Here is a 10,973-nt window from a genome sequence, read left to right as displayed (position 1 = left end):
AAACACACTGATTGAAGCCCCACGCGCGCCCAAATCAGAAAGAAAGCACTGGCGCGTGAAGCCCACGCACCGACCACCGAGAAACCCCACGGCCGTGAAGAGCGGCAAAAGCACCAGAGACTGACGGCGAAAGAGGCTAGAAGGCGCGTGTTCACCAGAAGACGACGGAGAAACGTAGATCTAGCCACCAAAATCCGACCATAAGAAAAGCGATACCACTGAAACTCTGCCGTCGAACACACCGAGATCAACCACGCCCCTCCGACATCCTCCACAGAGAACTCTCTTGCCACCACAAACTAAAACTAGACAAAACAAATAAACTCCTCCGGATCAACAATGTAATATGCTGTGAAAGACTATTTTATTTTTTATTAAAATTAAATAGATGTATATTAATTAATGAACCAAAATGGAAACCCCTCTTCTCATATTTAGGAGATAAATTATAAGATAATCATATGATATATGATTTTTGTGATCACACATCAAATAAAAACATATCAAATCATATTATTTGGTGTTTTGAGTTTATATTATTTCGTATTTTGGTAGTAAACCCAAAACACCAAAGCTAGCACTAGCAACTTTTTGCCGGTAAAAGACACGGAACCGTCAAACGCAGAGGCTAGTGCCGTTTTGCCATCCGCGGGTTAAGCCCTTGGTCTGCTCAGTCGTACCAAAATAAAAATAAAAAATAAAAAAAAGCACATCTTAGCCGTCAAATTCAAACCTGTGCTGACGATCGTGAACCTCCAAAGCCTCAGGGTGGGTCCACTAGTTGACAGGTCAGCATTTTTGGTAAAAATGATCGAGGTCGTATAATAGGCTAGCCGAAGTTTCTCGTACCAGCCATATTCCTCTCTCGTTCTTCCTCTGCGATTTTCCCGACAAATTCGAGAGAGAGAAGGTTCCATTGTCTCAGAGGAAAAACCAATTTCTCCATTCTCATGGCTTCAGGTATTATAATTACTTCCGAAATTTATTTTTGGTAAAAATGATCGAGGTCGTATAAGACCCGAAGTTTCTCGTACCAACCATATTCCTCTCTCGTTCTTCCTCTTCCTCTGCGATTTTCCCGACAAATTCGAGAGAGATAAGGTTCCATTGTCTCAGAGGAAAAACCAATTTCTCCATTCTCATGGCTTCAGGTATTATAATTACTTCCGAAATTTTCAACTTTGCCGTTCAATTAGAATGATCAATCGTCAAACTCCCGTACGGTTTTAGCCGCTTAACCGTTTCAATTCGTTGGAATTAAGCGTGAAGTTATAATCTTTTTGTGGAATATTTGTGAAACCCATTTGCTAGCTTGTTAGATTTGTTTCGGATTTTGATATTTTTCGTTCTGGGTATCCATTAAGTATCCTCATTTTCACCTGGTTGTTTCGAATATTGGATATATTAATATGAATTCAAAATAAAATTTCAATTTAGCAAACATGCGATTCTGATGCTGAGAAAATACAAAAATCAATGAACGTGGAATCTTTGTGTTTCATTTCCTTTCAATTTTTCAGAGAATTAATCAACTGTCTCTATTTCCCTCTCCAACTCACCTCACTTGAGTCAAGAAGTTGCAGTGGGCACATTTGATTTGGATTATTGTTTTCTTAACTCTCACATGGTGGACAATTAAAATTAAAATTATATTGTTTTGGTTCGGATGAGCTTTAAAGTGAAAAGGCCTGTGCTTCTTGGTTACGTCAATCTCAAATGGTTATAACTCCTTGCAGATTTTGCCTTATCAGTTCCTGCTGAACTTGAGTCGGCTTTGCGGTTGAAGGCAGTTCAGTACTTTGTAACGAAAAGGCCTTGGCTTGGTAATCCCCAATTATTTTTATTATTTTTATATCACTATTAGCATATACTGTCTCTTTCATAGGGGCTTCTCTTATATACTTCTTATCTACTAGTATTACCCCCTCTGCGCTTTTAATGAGATTGAATTAGAACCCCAAGGGGTTGGCTCAAGTAGTAAGGGTCTTTGTCTTTATGGAAGTCCCATGAGGTCCAATGTTCGAATCCCCTTGAGTGTAAACAATTCCTTGGGCCAGCCTACTAGCGAAGCCGGAGTATTACTTGATCCGTATGGAGGAGGAGCTTAACACGAGTCCGAGGTTTACCTGACATGGGTGGGTACATAAAGGGGTTGCCTTGGAGGGGTTCCTCGTCATTAAAAAAAAAAAAACTATTAACATTTGCTGTCTGTGTGATCTAAATTTGTACTTTGGAATATAGATTTTTATGAGTTCTTATTATTTTCAGGTTTTATGTTTCAGATCTCTATGGGATTAATGTTAAGCCTGTTGCACCAGTGGGAAGTGTCAGCAGAAAACCATATGTTGATCCAGCACTAATTCATCGCTGTTTGCCCGATGAACTGCTCTTTGAGGTATTGCATGTTCAGCCAAGAATCTACTGGCTATGACCTATTTATGAAGAAAACTTACTAGCTACAGGAACTTTTTTTTTTTTTTTTTTATTCTCTATCAATTATCTTCTGTTTTGTTTTGCCGTGGAATGGTACGCAAAAGAAAAGAATTTTGTTACAAATATAAAAGTACCATAGAGGAGAACTCTAATGGATATTTATACACAGGTCTTTGCAAGAATGACTCCATATGATTTAGGAAGGGCAACTTGTGTATGTCGTAAATGGAGGTACACAATTCGTAACCCTGTGTTTTGGCGTAGTTCATGCCTGAAGGCTTGGCAGGTAAACTTGGTGTCTGTTGGGAAACATGAACCATTTCTCATTTATTGCTTGTAACGTTGAAGCTTAAAAAACTGGGACTTCTTTTATGAAGCTCTCTGGAGTGGTGGAAAATTATAAAGTTTTGCAGTCCAGATATGAGGGGTCATGGAGGAAAATGTGGCTGTTAAGACCAAGGGTCCGTACTGATGGTAAGATATACTTACACAAATCTTCCTGTTAAATTTTTGAGCATTTTACATGTCTGTATCTCATGTACTTCGATGCTGTTGATCTCTCATTCTGGCCGTAAAGAGAATATATGCACTCGAGGGTCTTGAATGTGTTCAATGTTCATAAACAAAACTTGAATGTGATTCTTTTATTATTGTTCCATTTATCTTTAACTTTTGGGCTTGCTGAAGATCATTATGAAGTTCACACAAGTTTTCACATCTCAGGTCTCTATGTGAGTAGGAATACCTATATTCGTGCCGGAGTTGCAGAGTGGAAAGTCACCAATCCAGTCCATTTGGTATATTTTTATTCTGTCTTACCTATGTGATATAATTCTATTCATTAAATTTTTGTTCCTGTAGAAGATGCAAATTTGTTTCATGTACGACATGGATGAGGAATCTACATTATCAAGAAAGCCATAGTCCCCGTTTAGTGTGCCTATTGCTTCACTTGCTTACTAATCAGGAAAATAAATGCCACTGCCCATCGATACTTAGATTTTGTTGTGAAAAGATAACTGGATTTGAGAAAAATAAGATATGGTAGTAATGTAGGATCATGCTTGTAGTTTTTGGTACATTCTATAGTGTGAAATTGTGCCTACATTGGGCATAGAAAAATTAAAGCGTTATAAACTAAGAGAAACAGTAGTCAGAGTTTGGGTGCCCCTTGAATTTTATGAAATAGGGGTACCATAACATAGATTATAATTTTATGTAATTTGAGAAGCTAATAGCATCATATTTGTTGTATAAAGATAACAACAGAACATTAGAGAAGATTTCACTTTTTGTTGGTTCGAGAAGGAAGAGTTTAATTGCAATATAAAAGTTGCCTCAACCTAGCTGTTATGCAATCAATTCATTTTCTCTTCTGCTAATATTTCTTTATATTTCTGGGTTTGCAGGTATGTTATTTCCGTTACATGAGATTTTTTCCTTCTGGAAGATTTCTGTACAAGGTTATTGTCCTTCTAACTAACTTAGTGCTTCTAAAAAGTAGGAGGTTTTTCTCTAGCTGATTACTTCCATTTACTCTGTTAATTTGCAATCAGAATTCTTCGCATAAAGTCAAAGATGTGGCAAAATACATGAACTTTCGTACATCTAAAGCAGAGGGTGTTTTTAGAGGCCATTACACGTTGTCCGATGACCAGGTCAGGTTCTACTTTTTACCAATTCCTGAACATCTGAATTAATATTTGCAAGTTTTGGATATCCTCTTGTTTATATTAAATCTGAATGATTACAAATCGAATTGATTCGTGCTTCCAGTTCCATCATATTCTCCTTTTCTATTGCTCAATGTGCCTATTGAAGGTGTGTATGGTTACTCTTTGATCACAGGTTGAAGCTGCCGTTTTGTATCCTGGTATGCGTCCAACTGTGTTGAGAATCCGCCTAAGGTATTCATTACCTATTATTCTTTCATTAAACATTTTTTTTTTATTTCCAAAATAAGATCCAAAATTGTTTCTTCATTTTTCCGTAGGTGGCTTCCTGTTATTGTTGTCATTACTACTTTTTTTCCTTTCAAGTAGTTGAGTGACAGAAGAACTCAAACGTACATGATGTTGAAAGCTGTCACATAGGGGTTGAGACAGTGATTTAGAGAAATTAATAATGAGCCAACTTTTATGGTCTTTTGTCTCAAAGCTTGGTAACCAGTCACCTCATTCTTGATCTTCTTCTTCTTTTTCTAAATGAGTATAAAGCTCTTTTTGTGAAGTACGGGTAGCAAAGAAGGTAAATTACTCTATAATTGTGAATTTTTCATTGGAGAGATTGATCTGACAAACGCCTGTTTGGGCAGCCACTCATTGTTGTTGAACATGTAAGCAAGCTGCGAAATGAACTGTTAAATGTAACCTTTAGTTGCAACTTTTTCTTTTTGCCAAGTTGCAAGGATTTGCGGGCTTATCTGGTTTTTGTACAGGTTAAGAGGAACAACAACAGGGGCTAACAATCGGATGGATCTACTCTCACTTCTTACTAGTGGCGTGAGCGAAAATGAGGTCAAAACCCCTGATGAGGACATCCTCGGAGTGGTCGAAGGGTGGCAGGATGACGAATCACACAACCCAGATGTGCCTGCAGTCTCACATAAGAGGGGCATGATGCCTTTTGTCTTCGTTCCTTTTGAAGAGGTATACACACAAGTTTCTACTGCTTTTCCCCCTGAATTTAGGAGAGCATTAAAAGTTCTTGAAAGTTGAAACTCCTCCACCAACGGTTGCATGCATGCTTCTCGTGGTGTTTGATTTTATTTACTTGTTGCATCCATCAGTTGAATGAGAATAATCAAGATGGTTGCCCAGAAATAATTTTCCACAATGAAGATTCCATAATTTATTTCATGGTCGACAAAGTTTCTGCTGCAAACCCCCCAGCTTGTGGCATGAAAACTAGACAGCACGAAAAATAATTTTTTTATCATGGTACCATTTTGTACTTTATTTTAAATGTTTGGCATTTGTTGTCTTCTTGGTACAGGTGGAAACTTCGGTTCTGAATCTGCCTGTGGAGAAGATGGATTATTTTGTACCTGGTTGATTACCTCAAAAGACCAAGGATCTGCATTCTGTAAATATTAAAATATCTGAATTCCTAGGCATTATAGGTCATCTGGATTCCTGTATTTTATGTATAAAATAACGTTGGAGTCGTAAAGCAGCTTGATGTTATAATTCATGTCCTTGATTATGGTGCTGGTTTCAGTATATTCTATCCTGTATTTGCTTCTTCCGCTTACTGTTGTGTGATGACATCCTATGTATCAAATAACAGTATGGTGTTGATACCGTATCATGAACTACTGTTATCCTTTTATGATTATTTTATGGATTTCAAATTTTAATGCCGACCAGTTCCAAATGGTGTACTTCTTGCATATTGATATATATATATATATATATATTTGCAAATGAAAAAAAAAAAAAAATGTAAGAGACTCAATAGCAAAGATAAGAAATGGCTGGAAATGAAATACTTTTATTATTTAAATGTAATGCAGAGAAACAGTTGTGGCTACAAATGACACAAACCCCTTTATGATGAGAACAATTGAACAAAGTAAGCAAAAGAACATCTGCTTAGGTAGTTTACAAATTACAAACACTTTCCTCAAGCACTCCTCAAAGAGAAGAACTCGTTCCAATATTAGATTTGACATCTTCCGAGTACAAAAGAGAATTCCAGGAGGGGTTTCGCAGAAGAAAAGTGTCCTGCCAAGTAAAAAAACAACAAAGAAAAGAGCACGAGTTAATTCAAAGCATTGCCTAGGCAAGTCCTGGAAACGCCATTGTAGAGAGTTTAAGCATGATGTATCTAAATCGGGGGAAATCTTTCTTTTAGAGATGACGATCACACCGTTCGATATTGCACACTCTCTAACCATATCTGGGCGTTAAGGCAGGGCATGATCGAGTTAGATGTACATAGAAAACAAACACGAATTCATTAGAAATGTCCAAGAAATCAGAGGAACCTACCATGAAGACCCAGCAAACCCAAAAAAAAAGAAGATCAAACCAAGTAGTGAAATTAAACTCGACAAACAGCGAATTTTGAGAGAAACCCAGAAAGGGGAATAGAGAAATGAACTAACCGAGACGTAAGAACAGGTTGGTATGACAGAGATGGAGTGGGATTTGGCGTGGTTGAAGGCCGCAACGCAGAGGTGGGAAGCCAAGCCTAAGCCTCTCTTAGAAGATGGTACGAAGGTGTGGACCAAGTCCATGACTTTCCCATCGTTCCTGAGCACGTATTCTATGTATGCCTTCTTGTCCTCAGTCTCGAACCTGTGTTGGGCCTCGTTCCGCACTATCCTTGGAGCCTCACCGCCGGCCCCTCCGACTCCCGATACTCTTGTCGTTGCCATCTCTCTCTCTCTCTGTTATGTGCCTTCTTGTATGAAAGGAAAAATGCAAGGAAGAAGATGATAAAACAATGGATTAAGGCTCTTGGATAGGCCTATTTCTCTTACAAACTATGGGCTCTTCGAGAGGCCCGAGCTCTCCAAAACTAACTACTAACTAGACTCAATATTCTCTCTTTTCATACCTTCCTTCTCCATTCTATGGGATTTTATAGGAGAGTGCCTTCCGCCACCTCATCCCCTTCTAGAGCCTTCTTGCCAACCGAATATTGTTAGTTCCCAGATACTTCCAGCTCACTACCTTCTAGAATACCCCTTATATCTCTTGCATACCCATTATATCCCTTACATTGCCCCACCCTTTAAAGCACCTCGCCCTCGAGGTGCGTTTTGGAAAATTACAAAGAAAAGAAAATAAACCAAACTAAACATAAGAAATGCAATTAACCTATGCAATAATACTAAAAAAATAAAAATCCCATTGTTGGCCCACACAGCACCCAAAAGTTAGGCCATTCAGGCTTGTGGAACACTAGAGGCCCATTCAATTTGCAAAGTTCAAACCCCTTCAGCTGTCTAAAGAGAGAAAGCCCATAATGTAGACTTTTGTTGCATCCATTGCCACGTTGAGCTGCTGCCACATATACAAAGAAATTGTAATAGAATGGCACCTAGAACCAAAACGTCATCAGCTCGGTCCAAAGTCCAGAATTGTTGCTGCCACGTTGAATTGCGTCCAAAGTCCAGAATTGCTGCTGCCACGTTGAACTGCGTCCAAGGTCCAGCCACAAGTATCAAAACGTCATCAGCTCGTGCCTCCAAAACCGTCCAAGACTCAAGCTCAATACGGTTATCCTTGCTTCCAGAAATTCTCACCCATGCAAAAGGAATCTGCAGCCATGGCCACGTTGGCACCCATTATCGCCCGTCATGGAATGAGGCAAGCGTCATCCCGTTGCAACGGAATTTTCGTGGCCCTGCAAGCAGCTCAGATTTGAAGCTCGTCTGGCTTCTGATTATGCCCCTCCATTTTCGAAGCTTCAAAAACATACACCAAGAAACGGTAATGTCTTCCCCATGCAAAACACAGCTGCATCCATGGCCATGTGGGCACCCATCGTCGTCTTCCTCACCCAGCGTCTCCGTGCACCCAAGGAGCTCGAGAAAAGTCGGTAATGCCATCGTCATTTGCGTCCATGAAAAATGCCGGAGGTCCCTGCCTCCCGGTATTGACACCCACGACGGCCACCAACAAGAAAACTTCCAAAGCCATCGGTGTTTGAAGATGACCAAATGCACAGCCCTATCAGCCATTTCGTCAAACACCTTGCGCCCATAATCCAAAAGCCCGCAAATCACATATAGATCAATCATAATTAACAGAAGTCTCAAAGTCCACAGTTGAAGACAACTCCAGTCAGGTGGATATCCAGAATTACCTAGCCCATTCGGACAAACAAATGGCAGCCCATTGCCTACCGTTATGGAACCATGTGAAAATAAACCCGACTCAGCCCATTTGAAAAAATTAAATGGAGCAAGAGGCTGTGAACCCACGAGAACCACCAGAACTACGAAAAAGAAGTGCGCAAGTGAAGCGTCAAAATCATATACCAAGAAGCGGCTATTCAGCTCTATGTGGTCAGTAAGAAGGTCTAGCAAATATTCTAGATCATTCTCATAGCACAAATTCTCCGAGGTATTATCCACAAGAAGAACAAAGCTAGGAAATGAATTCTCGCGTTCCTCTGACTGACTAGGGTCTGCCAATTGCGTGTCTGAACCTTGATCTGTGCAGAAATGAGATCGTCGTTGAAAAAACCCATCTACTGGACGCCAGGACTATGATCGAAGCACAACATCATCAAACTCACGAACAGCAATCTGAGAAGCACTGGCAGATGAATTCATATGGGATTCGACTGGTGCTGACCCAGTCTCACGGCCGGCATATGTCTTGTTGTCTAAGGCAGGTTCAATACCATCAGGACCATGTATAAAAAAGCATCTGGCACCTTTAATCCAGAACATGTGGAAGCAAAAGTAACAGGGTACCGTGGGTATGGTCAGATGTGTTGAACAGAGGAAAGATACAGGTGTCGTGCCAGCATGCCTATCCAAAGGAGGGTGTTGAAAAACCCAGGTAGGCGTAAAGCAGTCGCCCGACAACCAGTACCAGCAAACTCTGGGATTGAGCCTCGCAAGCTCACTGGGCGGATACGCACAATCAATTCCTTTTGGACAAGTAAAGGGCAAAGTTGGTGAAGGAATTAAATGAAAACCCAAGCGTGGACCTGAAGCTCGTCTCGATTGGATGAAGAAGAACCCGAGTAACCCAGCGGAGATGTTTAGGAAAAGAACGATTCCGACCGTCGGATTGAGCTTAGGCGTGTTGAGGCAAAAGAGGGTCTCCCACGCAGCGCTCACGGCCAGCCCTCTGAACAGGATAAGCTCCCTCCAGTCAGGGACATGATCTGGTTCCACGGCCCAGCGCCTTTGAGTTTCGGCTAGCAACACAGAAAGCTCTACGCCTTCGCTTTTCATGCCCCCGATTTGGGCATTTGGCTCCGTTCGCTTCCATAAGAGGTGCTGAAGGTCCGTGCTGCCAGTTATGGGCACCCACGATGTCCGCCACCCAGGGAGCTTCCAACGCCATCGGTGCTTAGCCGTTTTGGTTGAGTGCTGAAACACTAGATAGCGCCAGAGCTGACTTGGTGTCGACCGCTGCGTCTCAAGCAACTGAGGCCACTCTTGGAACAGAGATGGGCCAATTTTGAGAAAATGGACTTTAGCAGTAGCAAAAGCCACGTAGGTATGGTTGTTAAGGTGCCTGAGGTAGTCAACTGCCACGTAGCAGTCATTTGTACACCTTGGAGCGTCCAGGCTCGTTGCTACCTTGTCTGTGTGCAAGGACACGTAGCATCCAAAAGAGGAAAACACTTTAGGCGCTCTATGGGTTCCATCAACGGCACCAGCCGAGTTGTTAGCCGTTGCATTTTCGTCGTCGTTCACTGGCTTCCATCGCCAGCGATGCTTCCGGGCCACCAATTGCAACTCAACCGATATGTCTGCAAGCGAGAGCTGCACGTTGTTATCAAAAACAACCAAAGGTGGAAATGGCTTCTCCACATTCTGCTTCATCACCTCCGGTACAAGTTGTGCGTCCAGGGAATCGATTTTCGACAGAAGAGACGGCTTGTTCATGGTCCATGAATCGACGCGCCAGAGCTGAACCACCTTATTCGGCTCCGTCACTGCCGGCACAGACGGCTCATCCATGGGCTCGAACTTCGTGGCTGGAATGGAATCGTCTACAGCATCTCGAAGGACGCCGGACTGCGGTGGATCGTCGAAGGGTTCAAAAAGAGTTGGAGCCGGGTTTGCATTTTGTGGGTGCACGTGTACTGCTTCTTCTTGTACAAGGTCCTGGATAATTTCAGTAACCTGGTTCCATTTAGACATCATTAGGCGTGAGTATTCCACCATTCGGTGTGTATTTTCCTTAGATTGTGTCAGGGTGTCTCGCAGCTGATCTAATGACTCCCACGGCTTATGTATGAGTAAATTATGGCTCATCCCTGCGTAGGGATTTGACCGAGAAAGATGGACATCGTGATGGTGTGATAGAACTGCCATGGAAGAGACTGTGGTGTAACAGAAGGTAGGAAAAAAAAAAATTCTGAGGGAAAATGGAAAATGGAAAATGTGGAAGCGATGGGTGAAGAAAGAATGGCTCTGATACCACTTGTTATGTGCCTTCTTGTATGAAAGGAAAAATGCAAGGAAGAAGATGATAAAACAATGGATTAAGGCTCTTGGAGAGGCCTATCTCTCTTACAAACCATGGGCTCTTCAAGAGGCCCGAGCTCTCCAGGACTAACTACTAACTAGACTCAATATTCTCTCTTTTCATACCTTCCTTCTCCATTCTATGGGATTTTATAGGAGAGTGCCTTCCACCACCTCATCCCTTTCTAGAGCCTTCTTGCCAACCGAATATTGTTAGCTCCTAGATACCTCCAGCTCACTACCTTCTAGAATACCCCTTATATCCCTTACATTCTCTCTCTCTCTCCAACTGTGTGTGTTTAGGTCCATTGCAAATTTGCAGGCCTGGTCTTACGCTACGGCCGGAGATGGGTCCCACATGTTGTGGCAGACC

At 41.6% G+C, this 10,973-nt stretch overlaps 3 protein-coding genes across 4 annotated transcripts; 1 reads left to right on the top strand and 2 right to left on the bottom strand.

Moving 5' to 3' along the window:
- Positions 1 to 845: 845 nt before the first annotated feature.
- On the top strand, positions 846 to 5,794 carry LOC133854849 (F-box protein 7). 2 transcript variants are annotated; one of them, XM_062291118.1, is made up of 11 exons: positions 846 to 1,151; positions 1,737 to 1,823; positions 2,283 to 2,395; positions 2,603 to 2,719; positions 2,811 to 2,907; positions 3,157 to 3,230; positions 3,843 to 3,896; positions 3,990 to 4,091; positions 4,282 to 4,340; positions 4,871 to 5,081; positions 5,428 to 5,794. In XM_062291118.1, the coding sequence occupies exons 1-11, from the start codon at positions 1,142 to 1,144 to the stop codon at positions 5,485 to 5,487; spliced, it is 984 nt and encodes a 327-aa protein (XP_062147102.1). In that variant the 5' UTR covers positions 846 to 1,141; the 3' UTR covers positions 5,488 to 5,794. The 2 variants fall into 2 exon arrangements, with proteins under 2 accessions (XP_062147102.1, XP_062147108.1); XM_062291124.1 differs by having other exon boundaries at positions 870 to 960.
- A 111-nt stretch (positions 5,795 to 5,905) lies between these two features.
- Positions 5,906 to 6,951, bottom strand: LOC133854837 (acetyltransferase At1g77540). Its single transcript, XM_062291110.1, has 2 exons — positions 6,542 to 6,951; positions 5,906 to 6,158 (listed from the first exon to the last, which is right to left on the bottom strand). The coding sequence occupies exons 1-2, from the start codon at positions 6,812 to 6,814 to the stop codon at positions 6,069 to 6,071; spliced, it is 363 nt and encodes a 120-aa protein (XP_062147094.1). The 5' UTR covers positions 6,815 to 6,951; the 3' UTR covers positions 5,906 to 6,068.
- LOC133861071 (uncharacterized) lies at positions 6,873 to 10,387 on the bottom strand. The gene is made up of 2 exons (XM_062296774.1): positions 8,867 to 10,387; positions 6,873 to 8,775 (listed from the first exon to the last, which is right to left on the bottom strand). The coding sequence occupies exons 1-2, from the start codon at positions 10,385 to 10,387 to the stop codon at positions 8,719 to 8,721; spliced, it is 1,578 nt and encodes a 525-aa protein (XP_062152758.1). The 3' UTR covers positions 6,873 to 8,718.
- Between the last annotated feature and the right edge of the window lie 586 nt (positions 10,388 to 10,973).

Source organism: Alnus glutinosa, chromosome 1 (assembly GCF_958979055.1).
Source record: "Alnus glutinosa chromosome 1, dhAlnGlut1.1, whole genome shotgun sequence".
NCBI classification, from domain to species: Eukaryota; Viridiplantae; Streptophyta; class Magnoliopsida; order Fagales; family Betulaceae; genus Alnus; species Alnus glutinosa.
The sequence above is the reverse complement of the archived record's forward strand: the minus strand, read 5'-3'. Positions and strand labels throughout refer to the sequence as shown.

Bases quoted from the DNA above. Each gene is read 5' to 3' on its own strand.
- LOC133854849 (XM_062291118.1), top strand. The intron at 3,231-3,842 runs GTATATTTTTAT...CTGGGTTTGCAG, and splicing joins TCACCAATCCAGTCCATTTG to GTATGTTATTTCCGTTACAT. The intron at 3,897-3,989 runs GTTATTGTCCTT...ATTTGCAATCAG, and splicing joins CTGGAAGATTTCTGTACAAG to AATTCTTCGCATAAAGTCAA.
- LOC133854837 (XM_062291110.1), bottom strand. From the start codon at position 6,814: ATGGCAACGACAAGAGTATCGGGAGTCGGAGGGGCCGGCGGTGAGGCT. The intron at 6,159-6,541 runs GTTAGTTCATTT...TTTACTTGGCAG, and splicing joins CAACCTGTTCTTACGTCTCG to GACACTTTTCTTCTGCGAAA.
- LOC133861071 (XM_062296774.1), bottom strand. From the start codon at position 10,387: ATGAGCCATAATTTACTCATACATAAGCCGTGGGAGTCATTAGATCAG. The intron at 8,776-8,866 runs GTACCCTGTTAC...AACCTGCCTTAG, and splicing joins CACATCTGACCATACCCACG to ACAACAAGACATATGCCGGC.